The sequence below is a fragment of the Taudactylus pleione genome, unplaced genomic scaffold, assembly GCF_031769625.1.
Source record: "Taudactylus pleione unplaced genomic scaffold, aTauple2 ptg000256l, whole genome shotgun sequence".
Lineage (NCBI taxonomy): Eukaryota > Metazoa > Chordata > Amphibia > Anura > Myobatrachidae > Taudactylus > Taudactylus pleione.
In genome coordinates this window covers 6,718,857-6,739,368 of record NW_028284658.1, presented here as the reverse complement: position 1 = coordinate 6,739,368, position 20,512 = coordinate 6,718,857, and the positions used below count along the sequence as shown (strand labels likewise).

Here is a 20,512-nt window from a genome sequence, read left to right as displayed (position 1 = left end):
CACAATAGAAAATGTTACCGCTGTATAAATAGTTATTATTATTAATAATACTACTACTACACTATAAAGCACATAAGAAAGACATAACTAGAGTACTATCCAGTGCCATCTGGTGGTAGTAACGATAATTTGTGTTATTTTTTTCTTTTTTTTTGTATGAGTGACACATACAAAGCTGGTGTGAGATTACAAGCCCAATGCTTCACCCCATAAAACACTTTGTTATCACACGTTTGAAAGCTATAAACTATTATACAAATATTACAAAAGGTTAAGTGAACAAATAGCACAAGTAACAGTACAAATCAGATGGTAATAAATAAATACAAGCAGTGCAGGTGCCCCTATTTAGGGTGTCTGAAGAATCCTAAGGTTGACATAACAGTTCTCACATACTAGAGCTCTACACTGTTATAACATACGAGTTTTATCATATTTATCATATTGTGGTATATCAATGACAGTATGACTTGTCCTCTCACTCACCGATAAGAAGTGGAAGCGCAGCACATTGTCTATACCCAGGGCTTTCAGTTGTAAGATCACAGGTGAAAGGTTACTTCTCTGCATCTCTGGGACTGTGGAGGGAGGGAGTTTTTGGAAATCCTCCTCTAGGACACAATATCAAAAGAAGACCTTTAGCAACACAGAATCAGGCCCTAGGTGGGAACTCATTCTGGTTTTGAGTCGCACACTGCAGAGACCGCTTTAGTGGATTTTGCTGTAGTTGCATCTGCGACTATATGCTAATACTAGTATCAGCCCTTTCACGGTGTACAACCATGGGTCTGACTGTGCAAGGACTGAGACGTCCACTTAGAGCATCTTCAGATGCTGTAATACTGCTTGGTACGTCTATAGATGCCACCATCGGTCGCACCATCAAAACTTGCAGCAGCCCTATGGCAGGTGGAGATTATCCTTCGGAGTATGGCCTTGAAAGTGAGCGATTAAGCGTCTGTGTACATAAACACGTCAACGTCATGCCCATAAGATGAACCATTTTTATGCATCTGAATAGCCAGCACCTAGTCACCGCCCAGCACATTTTCAATACATTTCTAATACCGTGTGTTTCAATCACAACGACGCCACTGTGCAAACAGTGTAATGCAAGCGCCTTACGCGGTTTTCAGGATTTTTCACGCAGTAGCAAAAAAAAAAAAAAAAAAGGCTCATCTAAGTTGCACGTATTGGCATTACGTACAACTTAGACTGAGGGGGGGCTCCATTCAGACCCGATCGCTAAGCATTCGCTCGTAGCTGGGCGATTTCGCATTCTGCACATGCATCGCAATGCGCATACGCGAACCAATGCGAGAGATCGGGAAGCGTTCACTCGCTGCGTATAGACAGCCCAGCAGAGTGAGTGACAGGAGAAGCCGCTTGTGGGTGGTGGCTGGGGCTGGACATTATAAACGGGTGTGGAGGTGCGAAAGAAGGCAGCGTGAGTGTCTTAACGCCGTTCCTGAGGCATGCATAATCAGCAGGCAGCGTCATAGTACACGTCACCTGGTTGAATTTCACACTGAAGTGATCGCAGTGCTTGCGGTAGGGTATGGTCTGCCTCAAGCGCTGCGATCACATCCGATGGTACCCGATGTATCAATGGTTGAATACACTTCATGGAGAGGACGTGCGCAAGTTGGCATCTTAAGACAGGCTGGTGGGCGTCTGCATACACAAAGTGACCGCACGCCAAGACATAGTGGACGTGCTAATGCCTTGCCGCGCGATCGCCTGCCTTGCTGGGTGTGTGCCAGATTTGCATACGCTGGGTGCGAGCGTACGCATCTAGCGAGTGGGTCTGAATGAGCTCTCAGGTCCCTAGTGCCTTACGGTTTTATATTTCTGTACAAAATGGTCCCTCTATATTTCTCCAGCTGCCTCAGGGGGGGATACAGCAATATCCCGACACCTGTCAGAATCCTAGCGCCGGCATCCCGAAGGTAAGTAGCAGAGTTAGGGATTAGGCACTAGGCGGGAGGGTTACGTTTAGGCAACGGGGAGGGAGCGTTAGGGTTAGGGGTAGGGAGAGGGTTAGAATACTGACCAACAAGTGTCATCATCCTAAGCCTGTAAGGGATGACGGCGTCGAAATTCTGACCGTCGGCATCCCGTACCCAACCCCTCAGAAGCCTCCAGATAAGTTTGTTTTCCCTTGTAGATTGTGAGCAGTTCTCTCTACAGGCTTTAATACATTTATATAACAGTACTACACCAGAATGCCTTCCAATTAGTCTGTTTCTTTTTATAGATTAGAGTGGTTACAGATGACCCAAGTTACAAAAAATTAAAGACTCATAAAAACTCTTATGACACTTAAAGGGGTATTCAATATGAAAGGTTAACTTCCCTGGCAAAGTTAACGTTTCATATCGGAGTTTTTTTCTGCGTAAAGGTATGGTGCGTGCTCCCGCTTATCCCCGTATTAAAAAAAAAATATACGAAAACGGGAAACTCCGAAGTTGGATTTGCGTAAAGTTACAAATTTTTCCTTTAAATAATTGTAAGACCCCCCTAAAGTTGTAAAAACATCGGGGAACACTATGGGTACCCCCGTTTTAGCCTTTAATTGAAAGTCGGGGATTTAAATAGCCGCAGCAGGTGTTTTTTTCCCCCGACATTGAAGAAGTGATGCAGAAGAGCACTTAGGTTATTTTTTACGTTTTTTTAAGTGGTCCCATCAAATTTGGGGTACATGAAAATGGGTACTAGCATATTTTGGTGTCCCTAAAGTAATTTTTTTTAAATTCTGCATTTGTGCACCTGCCGCTATAATTCTATTCTAGAAAACACCTGCCGCATACATGCAGAATAGCCCTGAACCTATTTCCCTATTGTTTAACAATTTTTCCCCATTTTTTTTTGCACCCCAATTTTTAAATTAATTTTTAGGTGTGTCCCTATTTTTTTTTAAAACTTTTTTTTGACACAGTTCTTTTTTAAATGTCAATCTCAGGGGTGCAGGCTATTTTTTTTAAGCCTGCACCCCTAAACCCCAATTCTGCACTTTTTTTCGACACCTATTCAATGGTGAAAAGTTATCACCGTTTTTTATCAAAGACTTCTCAAAACTGCGATAAGTCTTTGAAATTGAATACAGTGTAAAACTAAAACAAGTGATATTAACGCAAAAAACGATGTTATCGCACCCATATTGAATACTCCTATAAATGTATTCACAGAAGCTGTGTTTTGTCTTTTAGAAGAACACATGAAATTGATTAAAGGGAATATTTCTAAAAACAGAAAATTGTATGGGGGCTGCTAAATGCCAAATTCCACAACTTAGTCCAGAATAGTGAATGTCATCTTCAGATGGTGCTAGATAAAAGTTTTCGGGAGAGACCCCGATAATGTCCTCTAGCACACGCGTAGTTAGCAGACAGCAGTAGAATGGCCTGGTCGGGAGCCAGATGGTAAGGGGTTAACCCTCTCCTCTCTATACACAGTACAGGAGAGCAATTACAAATACACATTCTCTACATTCATCGCAATGATGTATCACAATCCCATTTTACAAGGCAAATACAGAAATGTGGTAAAAAGGACCTGGACCACCATACAGACATGTGTATAGTGATGCCGGTCACTACTGCCAGCACAAAAAGTCAGCCTGTAATTCTATTATAAATTATAGGGATATGAGCAGTCACCAATGAATTTAGTGACCATACAGTATAAAAGCACAAGGCTGTAGACCAAATGCTTTTATACAGGTCACAGACATCAGTGGTGGCTTCTAGTAGCCGTAATAATAACAGCATATAATACACATTTTCTTAATGAACACTGGAGTAATTACATCTGAATTCACTGTTTATACAGATATTTACATGATTTAATACATATACATACTTGTGTGTTAAATCTTGGGACACTATACGTATAGATTACAGCAAGACAGGTAATGTTCCTAGTCATTTTTCTAGTAACCCCAATTCAGAAAACATCAAGAGGAGCTTTGTTCATAGTTGTTATTTTTTAAATGATTAAACAATTAAGGCGGGAGACGCGGGTGATTACACCAAGTTTTGAAATGTTGCACAGTAAGACACCTGTGAGAGAACAGGGTGTGTGGGCATGAGGCAGCATGTATGCATACAGTATGAATAGGATCTCCGTTTCTGCATAATCCCAATACAAAACAGCCTGGAGGTGTAGGTTAGACGGAAGTATTGAGGGAGAGAACTGGAAGCACAAAGAAAGGGATGAAAGTCAGAATTACCAGAAACACAATGCCCAATGTATGCAGGCGATCCACAATACATTAATGTGGCTTCTCAAGTATGAGGTACATACATACTGTATTTCTTTATATAAAGAAATAAACCCTGAATATTCTAAATAAACATGCTGTTAAGAATGGATCTGCTTATCAGCCACTACTTGACAGAGAATTACAGGGTTCATTAAGCATTACCTGTCACCTGCATATAGCAGGCATATTGTGGGCTAAAAATTGAGGTCATTCAATGCCTCTATTTAGTGATGTCAATAAACAGATAAAGGTGCTGCCTCCAGTGTGAGTAAGTAACAGGCACATTTAAAGATGGGGGGGTCCCAAAAAAACCCACTGTACCTCTAATTTTCATAGATATTCCCAAATGCAGGTCCAAGCATATTTCTATACCTCCTCAGAACAATAACTGCAGAGAGAGGCCATAGAAATAAATGTTCTCACCTGATAATTTATTTTCTTTGAAGAACTCCATAGCAGCCCTGACGAAAAAAAGAAAAAAAAACACACACGCCCCTGGAAGGTATAATGCGGGCCATACATCTAAATGGAGATTCCCTGTTCTGCCGATTTGTCGATGATCACTAATTTCTCATGGGATCGGCAAAATACTGCATGGTAACAACCCCCAACTCACCGATTCCGATCATTTTTTGGTCAGAATCAGATAAACGAGATTGTCCAACATGTTGGATTTAGCAGATCCCTTGACCCTAGCTTCAGCAGAATGGGGAATTGCCCCAATTAAACTGCAGATGTATAGGCCCCTTTACACTGGACTTCTCCTTTCCTTCCTTGTCTTAAGTGACATTCCAAGATGGTTCTGAAAGACATTTTAACACATACTGTATTGGGCTGCCATGGGGGTCTTCAAAGAAAATAAATGATCAGGGAAGAACATCATTTGCTTATTTCTTTTGCAGACCCCATGGCAGACCTGACGAATGGGATGTACCAAAGTAGTAAACATAGAGGGCATAACACATTTAATGCTCAATGACTCATATAACTTTCATCCCAAACTGCTGATCTCTAGTATTGGTGACAAAGAGATATTGTTTGGAAAGGTGTGTAAAGAAGACCAAACTGCCTTCATAAGTTGATGCCTGTCGTCTGTTATAGCCCAAGATGTAGTGATAGCCATTGTTGAGTGTGCTCTCAATATTGTTTCTCTTCTTAGAAGTCTGCACAATAATTTTTCTTATCCACCATGAGAGGGTACTTTTTGCTGGAGCTTGACCCCTCAGAAAGAATGTAGAGATGATCAGTCTTCCAAATTCACCTGGTTTTCTCCAGATATATAGAAATTGCTCTGACTAAACCCAGAATGTGTTGGTTTTGTTCCTGTACATTCAAGGGCAGAGGATATAATCAAACAATCTACTAATTAGGAGGAATTGTGAGATTTTTGGAAGACATTGGGGGTCCGTTCTTAATACCATTCTATCTGTATAGATTTAAAATATTTAAATCTGGTCATTGTGCCATAAAGCATGGAGTTCCCCATGTCTTCTGGCAGAAGGTATAGCAACCAAAAATAGTGCATTAGGTTTTAGCATTTTCAAAGGAATCTCCTGTAAAAGGTCAAAGTAATCATCAGTCAAAGCTTTTAGCACTAGATCCAGATCACATGGTGCCACCATTGGTGTCTTATAGGAGCGAATCCTTTTAGCTGCCTGGAAGAAACTTCTGAAGAAAATATCCCCAAAAGCCTTTATCATGCCCTCACAGAAGACTTCTTGCAAAACTGTATCCTGTGAGCCACAACCTGAATCTTGAAGTTCCTCTCTCCTGAAAGTGATGCTTTGTCCATCTTGTTTTCTATGTGAATCCACAAAAACTGGAGTTGCTACAATGGAACTAAGGGCCTGAATCAGAGATGGACACAGTTGGCACAGCCGCTGCATCTTTATAAGCAACATCAGATCAACTGAGTGACCATTGGACATCTGAGTAAATCTCAGGTTATTTAGGACTAGCTGGGTTACCCAGTGTTGCCAGAGTTGAAGATTGAACCCTGAAGTACACCTGCAGTTTTGATTTGTTCAAATTGTCCTCGCCTATAACCCCATTCCATTCACCATGAATAGGACCCCACTGTTTGCTAACATGCATGCAAACAGTGGCGTAACTACCGTAGGTGCAAGGGATGAGGCTGCTACGGTGCCCGCTGCTCTCCCTTTACCCAATCACGCACACAAGGTGGGCCCGGTACAGTCAGGGCCATCGAGGGGGGCACAGATGTCAGCAATGATGATTTGGTGTCGGCCAGTCAGTTGATTACAGCTGGCGCACTGGCAGGCAGTCGTGGAGATAGAGCGCCACCTGACGCGAGGCAACCGGAGGCTGCAGAACGGTGCCAGATTCAAATTGCGCAGGCGCTGTCTGTCCATATCTGCCACTGCCTACCAGTGAGCCAGCTCTAATTAGATGGCGGCCTGGCCCCAAATCCATACCTGCTGGCTGCTGATTGCACACAGGGGAGGGGGAGAGGCTGCTGGAGGCACACGAGGGAGGAGAGTTGCTGGGGAGGGGCATGATGTGTAAGGGGCACTATTATTGTGTGAAATGTGTTATATGGGGCTCTATTACTATGTGGCATAATCTGTAAAGGGCATTACTGTGTGTAAGGGGCACTACTACTGCGTTGTATAATGGGTGCTACTGTGTGGCATAACTATTCAGGTTATGCCACACAGTAGCACCCATTATACACATGTATAATGGGTGCTACTGTGTGGCATAACCATTCAGGTTATGCCACACAGTAGCACCCATTATACACATGTATAATGTGAAGGGGGAAATGCATGCGTTCTTTTTACTTCTGGGGGGGCCCTTTTAAGATCTTGCTATGTGGCCCACAAAGTAATAGTTACGCCCTTGCATGCAAACACAGAGGCTCTGGATTTAATATGAACTTGCATGAGTCATCACATTTGCTCTGACTGAAGCTAAAAGGATACTTTTGCTGCATTCTCACAGGTTTTTGGCGGACTGCCAATTTCCACTGGAGCCAGCCCTGGAACCTGTGTAATTTAATAGTGTCCCCATTTTTAGGGTTTGTGTGAGAATGTGTGGCCCTGACAAAGTTCAAACCTAGGCAAAAAACCTAATCCTGGTCAAACTACACCACCATACCAAATTTGGTGGAGCGAAGTCCAAAACTGTCCGTTTGTATATCCTTTACGCACGGGCAGACAGTAGTTTTCTCGCTTATTATATAGATGTCTGGTTAAATCACGCAGCCAGAGCCAGTGCTTTTTTGGGGCGCTGCTCCTAAACGCTAGCAGCATGTCAATCCTCTGCTTTCATGGTGACCTTGCACACAGGGATCGGCACTGTGAGTGCTCTGGACACATCCTGCTTGCAGCTACATGGCTCTCAAACTATCTACCATCAAGACAAAAAAAAAAGGGGGGGTTATTTATGAAGCATCGGGTTGTAAAACCCGGCGCTTCTGATTGCGTTTATGTTCAATATTTGTTTTGTCAGTATAAGTATCGCCCTTTTAAAATATCAGGCATAAAGACGATCAAAAGATTCATAAATAAACCCCCAAGGATGGCAGAGGAGGAGTCCAGTGGTATACTTCCAGAGGGAATGTAAATTTTTTTTTTCATGTCCATCTCGGAAGAAGAGCGTTTAACCCATTTGTAAGGATTGCCATGGAGTCTGCAAAGAAAGGAATTTTGTGGTCTGCCACGGTTAATATTGTAGAGAGCAATCAAATATATGAGGACATGCCTGTCTGAATATCTAACACACACTCCAAAGACCATGGAGATATTAATACAAGGACCAGACAATATATCCACAGAATCTGACAAATGTCTGGATAATATATCACCTGTATAGAGCCTGTAGCACTGTCCTGATCTGTTCCGACCACTGCGCCCAGCTCTTTGATTGGCAGATGCTTGTGAAACAGGAACCAAAAGCAGAGACTCCACTGCACGTTTAGGGTCATATGCTCGCAACTTGACAAAACCGCAGTCTATAACGAAGGAGATTCCATTTATAGTGATGGACGTCTCTGCAATGTTAGTAGCAACAACTACCTGAGGGCAAAAATGAAAGATAACGTGTACAAATAAAGCACTCATCTGACTTCCTTCCTTAGACAGGCCTTCATAAACCAGCAAAGTGTCCACCTTACCTTCCTGACATTGTGGGAAACCCTGTCAAACACCTTCATCTGTTCAGAAGCAGGCAGCCCTGCATACATGGGGAGAACCCGAAGATGTTTCTTCATGCCCGACCGAGCAAGGATACGGGCCTGCTCTACTAACATAGATACCACACTTTCCACTTCCTCCTGTCAAATGGGAGAAAGACAATAGAGAATAACTGCTCAACTGCCATCAATCAAGGTTTTAATGGAAAGGACTCTACACAGTGGACATTTTGTGGGCTGTACCAACACTCATAAGAATTCAGCGTATGGATTCACTTGGAACCAGTGACATTACTGAGGCCATTTTGTGAGTGAAACTAGTTTGGTGGAAATTTGATTCTTACCTTATATTGTCACTGAATTGGAATAAATTGCTCAGGGACACTTACAAAGTGATTATGAGATCTGCACAGAAAATGGCTACATCTATTATATATAGGCTTTGTATAAGACAGAATTACTTCTCACTCTGGCTGATTGCAGTCACCAGGCCAACCAGATTTTCCAGCAGTCCTGACCTTCAAGCATCTCTGATGCTGCAGTTTTGGCCAATTCTAACTAAATCAACCAAATTACCCATTCAAATTGCTATGTGTGTAAACAAATTAAAGCAGCAGCTGTTCAAGATTGCTTGAATAGACAAATCAAACCAGATAGCAGTTATATTCTACACAAAATGTCATGTTATTCACTAAACGAAGAAAAACCAAGAAAAAGAAAACATAAAAACTTCCACATTCTTTTCTTATCTTTGTGTAAAAATATTATGTGAGAATATTTCAGTATGAAGCTTCATTTAGTCTGGGCATAATTTTTCCTTTGTTTTACCTGGCCAGTTAGGAAAGCAAGAATATCCCCCTCCAGGTCACTCTGATGGATTTTCATCACCGTCTGCACAGTAGACTTCATGTAATCTGGAACAGGGCTGTACGGGAAGATATTTACAATTTGGTTAGAAAGTTGAATGATGAAAAGCATAAAACTATAAGATTCTCATTATCCATTCAGGGAATAAAGGAAACCTTTAACATAGCATTAGTAAGATATCCTCACCTTTGTGTATAGAAAATGTCTACAGGGAACGTTCTGCCCTCCACTGTGAGAATAGCACACGTGTCTCTATTGGGGTCGTTAGTGTCATTCTGATTGAAAAAGGCCTTGAATTTCTGTGATTAAAGTCAGAGGTTTAGTATTACTGATATGAACAGGGATGCGGACATTCAAAAACATAGTCAGTATTTTATTCCACAAGATAGCTCATATACAAACTATAGCACAGGCTATATGTACTAATGCAAAACGCTTCCTTCGTCACTTGGGCTGTGCCTGATGACATGGTAGCAGAGTGGTAATAAAGAGAGTGGGGAGAAAAAGGAGATACAGCTTCTGGACTTCAATTTTGCTTCATGACAAAAACCTCAGATAGCAGAAAATGGCATGGGAGGCAGATATGCAAATGATGGCTAATTAAGCTAAATCTGACTGCAATGCCTGGTAATCAACCCATTAAAAATCAATCAAATCAATATTAGTATATTGAAGAAGCAGTTTGGAGATGGTCACTGTGGGCAGGGTCATAGGTCATAGTCTGGCAACTGATACCGTAAACAGCCTGGATGCTACATATTGTTCCATTTTCTCATCCATGCTATCCTGTCACAGAGCAAGGGCAGGATCTATCCATATGCCGCCAGCTTAAGGGTTTAGAAGAATGTAGCAAACACAATCTGATCAAAATCATCCAAAGAACAAGTGAAGTTTCATGGAGATGAAGCAACGGACTGTAAAATTGTAAGTGGGATACAGAGGTAAAACAAGACATGCCTGAAATTGCAAGAATGCGTCAAGACCTACCTCTGCATCAAGTGTTGCTGAGGCCACAATCAGCCTTAGATCTCCTCTTTTCTTTTGAACCTGTATATGGAGGACAAAAGGAAGTTTTGTTTGAAATAGATGTAAGGAGTGGAGAGATTTATGTATGAAACCGTTTAAAGAGACCCCCACATGGATATTTGGATATTACATGATGTGTTCAGTCAGATGTTCCATTAAGATCTCAGGCTCAACCCTTTAATGGCACTGACAGCTTTCCCTCCCACCTGCTAAATATGGCAGTACGTCAAAAATGACTGGTGGACTCAAAATGGCTTAGGCCAACTAGAGAAGAGAGTTTGTTCAAAGGTTGATGGCCGTATTATTTTGGTTATATATGTGGTGTTTCAAAACAAAACCAGGTATCGTAGAAAAATGACAGAAATGTGTCTCTCCAATGCAGGTTTTACCTTTTTAAGTAAACCAATAGCAATGTCTGTGTATAGCGTCCGTTCGTGGGCTTCATCTAACATCAGCACACTATGGGTTTAAAACAAGAAAACAGGTTATGCAGGCTACTGATGTGATCAGCAAATCTAATAAATAGCTGTAAAGACATCCTTATCTTTGTCACTCTCTGACATCAGGAATTTTAAAATATTTCCCTACTTTGTCATTTTTAAGACAGATCTCATCCATGCCAAAGACTGACTGATATAACTTACAGGCTTCTGACTCATATTTATACTTCACGTTTAAAGAGATGTGTCCTCATACACCTAGCCTCAATACACCATGCGGCACCAGATGCCTGGCAAGAGTTGAGTCTCGCTGAGCATCTTTTTCATGTCTTTTTTGCTTTAAATGTGCAGCATAGTCACAATCAGATGCGCCAAACAACTTAAAGAGATTGCACCGATTAATTTGATATGCCGCACGTATATCTGTATGTAACGGAGTCTGAATCTGTGCACGAAGCACAAATGAACTTGGCGTGAAAGCAAGCCGCAGCACCGTAGCTTTTTGTATACAGATTCAGACTCAGCCGCACATTCGAGCAAAAAGAACGCACAACACAAGTCGCACAGGACCTGGCGCGCCGGGATGGGACGTTTTGTGTGACTGCAGCAAAAGTGTTTGAGGACAAATATGTAGTGTCACCAATTACGCAGCACTACAGAGAGAATATTTGTAATTCCCATCATACTCTGCACCACTGTAGCTTACAATCCAATTTCCATAACACACAAACACTGGAGTAAACTATAGTCAGCAAATTAACCAACCACCAGTGGCGGATTTGTGGGTCACACTGCCCCTAGGCACAACGTTATTGGCCGCTTCCCACCCCCCCTCTCTTCATTATTGCAGCTGCCAGCGGGGAGATGGGGGTGGGGGGTCATGGGCAGCAATTTGTGTGTGTGGAGAGGTTGGGGCTACCTGCTGGGTCCCAGAGGCTTCTGCTTCGGAACAGGCTGGCCTCAGCCGTCATGAAGGGGGCAGAGGCAGAGCCAAAGCCGGCTGTGTTTATTCAGAGCCACCTGTCACAGCTATTGGGCGGCCCTGCATAAACACAGCCGGCTCTGGCCCTATATCCATACATGACGGACAGGGTTGGATGGTCCCGAAGCAGAAGCCTCCAGGAGCCAGCAAGAGGTCCCAAACATCTCCATGCCCCCGTAAATTGCCTCCCATGACACCCCCTCCCAGCTGGTTCTGCTGCATAAAAGAAAAACAAAAACAACATTAGCTGCCGCTGTAATAGGAAGGGGATGGGGGCCTTCTCGGCCACCCCACTATGATTTCGTGTGCATAAGAAAAATCGGAGCACCTGGAGGATATTTACACAAACAATGGAAGATTATTCATACTCCACAGATAGGGGGTCATTGTTAAAATGGAATCGAGCTAACAACCCCAGTATCATAAGGGAGCAATTCTAACCACTGTGCTATCATGCTGTCTTCATTCATACACCATGTTTGAGCAATGCCTTTGCATCTCTTTTATATTCCTTCATATTAGTGTTCTCAGATGAAGGCTACATAACTTCCAATTCTTCCCAAGTTCCACTGCCCACCCCAATTATTCCCCATGTACTGTACAAGCTTCACCGTAAAATAAAACAAAAGCTTTACGACAGGCTAATAGCTTTCTTTCATGTTAAAAAAAAAAAAAAAACACAACTAGATATGTGGGATTGCTGCTTTATATATCAGTTTTTCATCTTTAAATAGCAATTTAAGTATTTTTTAGACATGTACAATCTAATAATCATTTTTTTTTTAGCTATCCTCCTTTCAAAACCTCTATGGGAGGGATCACTGAGTTTGCTACACAGACAGAGGCTCCCAAAGTTCTCAGCAGATCATGATAGCATACCTCCCAACATGACCCTCTCCAGGAGGGACACAATGCTCTGGTCGTGGACTTTCCTGGTAAGAGACGGGGCTGCAGCGCAGTTCAAAATTCAAATAGGGGACCAGCACCAACTGTCATTTCACACACTGCCTGGGACTCACTGGCAGTTGGTGTGACTCCCCTATTTGAATTTTGGACTGTGCTGCAGCCTCACCTCTGGAGCCACCACCAATCATAAATTACCAGGGAAGCCCAGGACTAGAGCATTGTGTCCTTCTGGAGAGGGTCATTTTGGGAGGTGTGTGATAGAGAGGGTTGAAGGAGGGGAAGCATATCGCAATACAGATAGTGCTCAGAGCCTATTCCAAAGCATCTCTAGACATGTGCTGCATGATTGTGGCTGCAATGGTACTCTAAAATTATAAATTCTTTATAGCAACTTATAACAAAAATCAGACATCATTTATTCAGGGTTTGCGGCTTTCATAGGAATAACAGTGTTAACATAAATATTAAATGTATACTTCATTAAACTCCCACTCCGGTATTATAAAGTATAAATGGATCCTATAGAAATATAAAGGATATCAGACGTTACCTTGGAGTTCCATGACCACTATAAAAGCACTCAGCCTGTTCTATAAATCACAGAACTCATGTGCAACTTCTAATATGCTTATATTGTGCATCATGCCACTTATAAGGCATTTAAAATAACCTTGAAGGTAATTAGCATTTCATACAATATAATAATAACATGTATATCTCTTGATGCCAAGTAAAACGCAGCAATCCCAAGCTATTGTGCTGTACTAAACACATAACAAGAGGGGAAAAGAAAAATGACATGTATTTCTCAACAGGGTACATAAAAATACTACACAGGATTGAGCTTACCTGTATCTGGTGAGCAATGGATCAGACATCATTTCTCGGACAAGCATGCCATCAGTCAGAAACTAATAGACAAGAATCATAGCTATAAAAAAAACTAGGCATAACATAGATCAAATCTGGTAAGTCAGTAGCAGAACAGGTCAAACAAATGGAGAAAAAAATATTATTCAGAAGGCACAGAGTTGAACCAGAATGGGAACAATCACATGAGTCATTTATCCAATTGGTAATGGCCAGCGCACAGACTGAAAAAATAAGCAGTTTAAATTAATAAAAAATTCTGATCTCACCTTGATGCGTGTTGCCTGCGGGTCAGTGCAATCATCAAAGCGTATGCAGTAGCCAACTTCATGTCCCAGTAAAGCCCCTCGCTCCTCTGCCACACGTCCTGCCACCTGAACACAGCACACACTTTCAGACAGAGTAGTAGGCTTGAACAAACTGCCTTCAGCCCTTTGTATAATTCTGTAACTTGTCACATATACAATGCATTGCAAAAGTATTCACCCCTCTTGGCTTTTTAACTTTTTTGTTACATTACAACCTGTAATTTATTTTTTATTTTTTTAATCAGAATTTTTATATAAATGGATCTGCACAAAATAGTCTCATTTGGTGAAGTGAAAAAAAATATATAAAAAAGAATCTTTATAAATACAATTCTGAATATTGGCATGTGCATATGTAATCACCCCCTTTGCTATGAAGCCCCTCAAAAGTTCTGGTGCAACCAATTACCTTCAGAAGTCACATAATTAGATTTCACACAGGTGGACTTCATTTCACTAAGTGTCACATGATCTATCAGTATAAACACACCTTTTCTAAAAGGCCCCAGAGGCTGCAACACCACTAAGCAAGAGGCATCACACCATGAAGACCAAGGAGCACTCCAAACAAGTCAGGTACAAAGTTGCTGAGAAGTACAATTCTAGGTTGGGTTATAAAAAAAATATCCAAATCTTTGATGATCCCCCGGAGCACCATCAAATCCATCATCATCAAATGGAAAGAACATGGTACCACAACAAACCTGCCAAGAGAGGGCCGCCCACCGAAACTCACAGACCACGCAAGGAGGGCATCAGAGAGGCAGCACAGAGACCAAAAGGTAACCCTTAAGGAGCTGCAGAATTCCACAGCAGAGACTGGTGTATCTGTGCATGTGACCACAATAAGCCGTACACTCCATAGAGCTGGGCTTTATGGAACAGTGGCCAGAAAAAAAGCCATTACTTAGTGATAAAAATTAGACGACACAATTTGAGTTTGCCAAAAGGCATGTGAGCGACTCCCAAAATGTATGGAGGAAGGTGCTCTGGTCAGATGAGACTAAAATTGAACTTTTTGGCCACCAAGGAAAATGCTATGTCTGGCGCAAACCCAACACATCCCATCACCCCAAGAACACCGTCCCCACAGTGAAACATGGTGGTGGCAGCATCATGCTGTGGGGATGTTTTGTCAGCAGCAGGGACTGGGAAACTGATTTGAGTCGAGGGAAAGATGGATGGTGCTCAATACAGGGATATTCTTGAGCAAAACCTGTTTCAGTCTTCATGTGATTTGAGACTGGGACGGAGGTTCACCTTCCAGCAGGACAATGACCCGAAGCATACTGCTAAAGCAACACTCGAGTGGTTTAAGGGGAAACATTTAAATGTGTTGGAATGGCCTACTCAAAGCCCAGATCTCAATCCAATTGAGAATCTGTGGTCAGATTTGCAGATTGCTGTTCACAAGCGGAAACCATCCAACATGAAGGAGCTGGAGCAGATTTGCCTTGAGGAATGGGCAAAAATCCCAGGGGCAAGATGTGGCAAGCTCATAGAGACTTATCCAAACCGACTTGCACCTGTAATTGCCGCATAAAGGTGGCTCGACAAAGTACTGACTTTAGGGGGGTGAATAGTTATGCACGCTGAAGTTTTCTGTTATGTTGTCCTAAATGTTGTTTGATTCACAATATTAAAACAAAAAAAAAAAAAAAAACACAACTTCACAGTTGTAGACATGTTCTGTGAATGAAATTATGCACACTTGAAACAATCCATTTTAATTCCAGGTTGTGAGGCAACAAAACATGAAAAATGCAAAGGGGTGAATACTTTTGCAAGGTACTGTAGACTAATACTGGGCATACACTGAGATAAAATTTCTGTCAGACCGACAGACATTTTATCAGACAAGCTGAAACCATCAAATATCGTGGCCTTACACTGTGAGATATTACAATATGACCACGATATCTGCATGGTTCCCCAGGGAAGGGAACATATTTCCACTGTAAAAGAATAGGGGACGTGTCAGAAAGTCGGCCACAGCAGCGCATACACTGCTAGATGTGACCGACCAATTATCAAATCTTTCTGACATGCTGGATGATCTCTGCATGTCCAACAAACCGATACTGCTCGGCCGCGGCAATACACTATTCAATTATTGGCCCAATCAGCTGATTTCTGGTGGTTTCGGCAATAATTGAGCAGTGTATGCTATTAGATGAATAGATCCATGAGATCTATTTATTATTCATAATTAGGTCCATTATCCACTTTTCACCATTTAATTGTAATGATGTACAGATGCACATACCACAGTGTACTACAGTAATGTTACAAGAAAACAACACAGAAAAAGAATAACTGAAGTTGTAATCAGTTTCTCACATACAATACGAGGTATTAAAAAGAAACTAAAATAGCTGGAGCAAAAAAATTAGACATGTGCAGTGTGCTAATCAATGAGAGTACTAATATTTGGTCACATATACATTAACAAATGAATGGGAATTCTTTTGAAGAGGTAGCTACAGCCACACAGAGATGTAATACATCCTAGTGAAATATGAGGTTACCTATAATGAGCAAACCACAGAGGGAGTAATCAGTCAGAAGCCATATCCTCCAACAGGATAAAAAGGACTTAATGTTTCTGAAGATTAGCAAATTAATTTCTTTTGCGCTTGCTGTTACGGGACAGTGAGATCCAGTTAAAGCGTCCATAACCACAAGGGTGACAAACACAGCAACTGTGTACTGCCTAGCGAAAAAATGGCAATATCAAAAGAAGCCCGGTCCATGGGGAAGATTTACTAGAGCTTCTAAAAACAGACAAGCAGTGGTGTAGCCCATAGTAAACAATCAGATCTAGCTATCATACTCTATGCATTCTATAAAATGATACACAGAATCAGATTGGTTGCTATGGGCAATACCACCACTTGTCTGTTTTAGAAGCTTTCGTAAATATACCCCTATATCTCAGTGCAAAATCTAGGTAGGCTTGGAGGAAAATTATTACCCTACTCACCATTACCAGGCAATACTTGTTAGCTGTTTCACAGAAAGAATATGCCTTAGTATAATTAGCTTTAGTAATAGTAGTGTCGCAATTTACTAAGGACGGCTCAAGAAGAATATGATGTATATATGTAAAAATATGTTTCTTGAGTCTTACCGAAACTGCTGCCACCCTGCGGGGCTGTGTAACTCCAACTACTCTTCCTTCTGCCGTCCACCCAGCTTCTGTTAGGTACTGTGACATAGACAAAAAATTATTATTGATAAGACATCATAGAGCTTCTCTTTTTATATAAGCATAGAGGCACCATCAACCCGGAGGCTCCCGTAAATGATACAGCTTGGACAAGAATTTATTCAGTTATGTGAATGTACCCTTACTGTACACTCACCCTACGATAAAATGCCCCATGCCTCCATTGTCCCACTCTTGAGTCACAACCTATAATTTCAGAATCTTGCATATCTGCATTACCATGCAGCGGGTTATCTATGCATGTGCAGTGCGAGTGTGCCCTACACAAGTGCTTTCGGTTAGTTCTCAGTCTGCTTCAGCCCCATATTAGCATGTGTACATTTAATCTGAACTTACACAACACCATTAACCGGTTACCAAAAACTATATAAAAAAAAAAAATACAAAAAAAAAAAAAAAAGCAACATACTCCTAGAACTACTACTCATCTTAAAGCACAACCCCCACATTCCAACATACACACCAAATATTGCTTTGCCACAAGAGAATCTAGAATTTCAGTGGACTCAAAACCTTTTGCAAGAAATACATAAAGCAACATTGTCTACATTCAACTGCTAATGGTGCAGATCCTTTAATACAGCAGGGGTCCATCAGGACATTGCATCCTAAAACTAGGTGGGTTATACTAACAGGACATCCCATGGAGACGCATGCAAACAAGCAAGATAACCCAGTACCTGCACAAGCACACATTGTACAGGGGCCCTGATTCAGAGCCGGACGCTCTGACCAGAGCACTCGCTCTGAATCAGGGCCGTCCTATTTAAATGTGGAGCGGCCTTTTGGACGCTCGCATAGCTGTGGGTTACCACCCACAGCTTATGCGAGCGTCCATGATGATGGTCGCGATGGTCAAGACCATCGCGACCATCGGGCTTGCAACGAGACCCTGCGGTAGGGGCCCGGTGACCGCAAGCCCTGGAGTGATTTTGGCTCTATTAGAGCCAAAATCACTCCCACTGACATCACTAGTGATGTCAGTGGGGCCGGACCCAGATGGTAGGCGTACCCATGGGAACGCCTCCGTCTTCAGCCACGCCCCCAGCACGCCCACCAAAGGGGGCGTGCTGTCAATCAACATCGACAGCACGCCCCCTTTGGTGCGAGACCTGGAGCGACGGCTTTCCCGTCGCTCCCCGGGCTCTCGCGCATGCGCACGACGGAGCTCCCTCCGTCGTTCGCATGCGCATTAGGGTAACATCGACCCGCTTGCGAGCGTCCTGCGCTCGCGAGCGGGTCTGAATGAGACCCTGGGTTCCAACAGACCCTTATGACTAAATGATTCTGCCCCTATGTATGGATATAACTGAACTACTTCACAGACACAGATACATTGGTCAACAGCAAAAAAAACCCATTTCAGCAATGAAATTAGTACATTTTGACTAAATTGAATACGCTAAAAGAGAATATGACCACTAAATGGAGTATTAGCTCTTGTTTTCGTGATGCAGTACATATTACTAGGAGCGTGTTTTGTTTACTTTCCTTCGTATCTTTCTCATTACGCAATAAAAGTTTGAACTTCAAGGCAATCAAGGCTAAAATAAGGGGAGGTGTTTTCATAGCTCGAAGCTTTTTAAGTATGAACACTTTAACTAGATCATCCGAGGTGATGAGGAATCAGTCTGGAACGCATTCAGACTTGTAGCTAACAACTTCTTGGGGAACAACAGAGCAGATAACTATTCTTATGTACTTGAGAGTAACTGACTGCTATCTCATTAGCAATTAGGCTGCAACATTTGAAAATACACTTCCTTTAAGCTGGTTACACAGTGTGCGATATATCAGCCGTTCAATAACGCACACTCACCTGGCCATGCTCATGATGTAAAAGAAAACATGATTCATCAGGCCAGGCTACCTTCTTCCATTGCTCCATGGTTCAGTTCCGACACCCCAGTGTCCATTGTACGCACTTTTGGCGGTGGACAGGGGTCAGCTGGGGCACTCTGACCTGTCTGTGGCTACTGTGTGTTCTGAAACCGTTCTATCATAGCCAGCATTAACTTTTCCAGCAAATTGTGCTACAGTAGCTCTTCTGTGGATCAGACCAGACAGGCTAGCCTTCACTCCCCCATGTCCATCAGTGAGCCTTGTGCACGCATGACCCTGTCAACTGTTCACCAGTTGTCCTTCCTTGGACCACTTTGGTAGTTACTAACCATTGCATACCGGGGACATGCCACAAGAACTGCCATTTTGGAGATGCTCTGATCCAGCCGTCTAGCAAGCACAATTTGGCCCTTGTTCAAGTCGCTCAGATCCTTACGCTTACCCATTTTTCAACTTCAAGAACTGACTGTTTAATTTGTTGCCCAATATACCCACCTCTTGACAGGTGCCATTATAACGAGATAATCAATGTAATTCACTTGACCGGTCAGTGGTTTTAATGTTATGGCTGTTGGGTGTGTAATATATATATTTAACAGGTTCTGTTTAAGGAACCGGAGTGTTTTTTTTGCAAGTTCGCCGCTAAATTTAAAGTGCCAATTAGTTCTACGGCTGGGTTTGCATTAGAACTCACAAAAAAAAAAAACACTCAGATTCCTTAAACTCTTCATTTATTACCCCATAGTGCTCTAAGTAGCACTCTTCCAACCTACACAAGCAGATTTTTTTTTCACCAAGGTAAAGTACCCAATAGGGCAACCACCCTCCTATGGGCAATATGCACCAGTGATGCCATGAAGCTTGCTATCAGTGTCTTTTACATAAAACAGCAGAGATGTAAGGCTATGGGAATACCAACAAGTTAACAAAAACTACATATTCGAAGTAAAACTCAAGTTTGTAAAAGCCAGTCCCATACCACTATCCAAGTGTATGTGTGCTGCGCCATCTTTTTAGCACTAGTGAAGATTAAGAATATTTTCTTTTTGCCGATCATATATTTACTTTCTCCTGTACAAACCTTGGTTATTTTTTAGAATCTATATAATTATACTCTGTATATAAAATGTCCTTTTACAATATATACATTATCCAAATTGCATGGTGGCAGTGCCACATGTACAAGCAGGGCTGCCATCAGAAATTGTGGGCCCCAGTACAAAGGAAAAAGGTAGGGCACCCCACCCCCAAACGCCTGGTGGACTCAGAGATGTGGTGTTTAGCCATGCATGGTACCCAGAGCAGGTGCATGCTATGAAGTCCCCCCCCCCCCTCCATATGTCTCCAATATCTCCCACATGTGAAAAATGAACAGTTAAAGTGTAGTTGAAAAAACATTTTAGAAAAATCAATATTAAAAACTGTAAAAGATTAAAAAAAAAAAAAAAACTTAAGATTACTTGTATCAAAATCTCCAGGTACCTACATAAAAATCTGTCCCTACTGCAGGCACCAATGATCCCAGCTTGGAGCCACTTCTGATTCACAGAATCAAAAGCAGTTTGCGATCAGCATCATTGAAGCCCCCGTCTGCCCGCCCCCATACAGGTGTACCACATGTA

The 20,512-nt window shown here is 42.2% G+C and overlaps 1 protein-coding gene across 2 annotated transcripts in view; it reads right to left on the bottom strand.

The window, feature by feature from the left end:
• The window catches only part of DHX35 (DEAH-box helicase 35), a 48,228-nt gene that overhangs the window by 25,410 nt on the left and 2,306 nt on the right, over positions 1 to 20,512 (bottom strand). For both annotated transcript variants that reach the window (XM_088480793.1, XM_088480792.1), the window contains exons 4-13: positions 16,950 to 17,027; positions 13,781 to 13,885; positions 13,491 to 13,552; positions 10,703 to 10,772; positions 10,275 to 10,334; positions 9,474 to 9,586; positions 9,249 to 9,345; positions 8,403 to 8,561; positions 8,094 to 8,304; positions 487 to 611 (exon numbers count right to left, since the gene is read on the bottom strand). In XM_088480793.1, the coding sequence (XP_088336919.1) occupies positions 487 to 611; positions 8,094 to 8,304; positions 8,403 to 8,561; positions 9,249 to 9,345; positions 9,474 to 9,586; positions 10,275 to 10,334; positions 10,703 to 10,772; positions 13,491 to 13,552; positions 13,781 to 13,885; positions 16,950 to 17,027 (1,080 nt within the window). The remainder of the gene's footprint in view (positions 1 to 486; positions 612 to 8,093; positions 8,305 to 8,402; positions 8,562 to 9,248; positions 9,346 to 9,473; positions 9,587 to 10,274; positions 10,335 to 10,702; positions 10,773 to 13,490; positions 13,553 to 13,780; positions 13,886 to 16,949; positions 17,028 to 20,512) is intronic.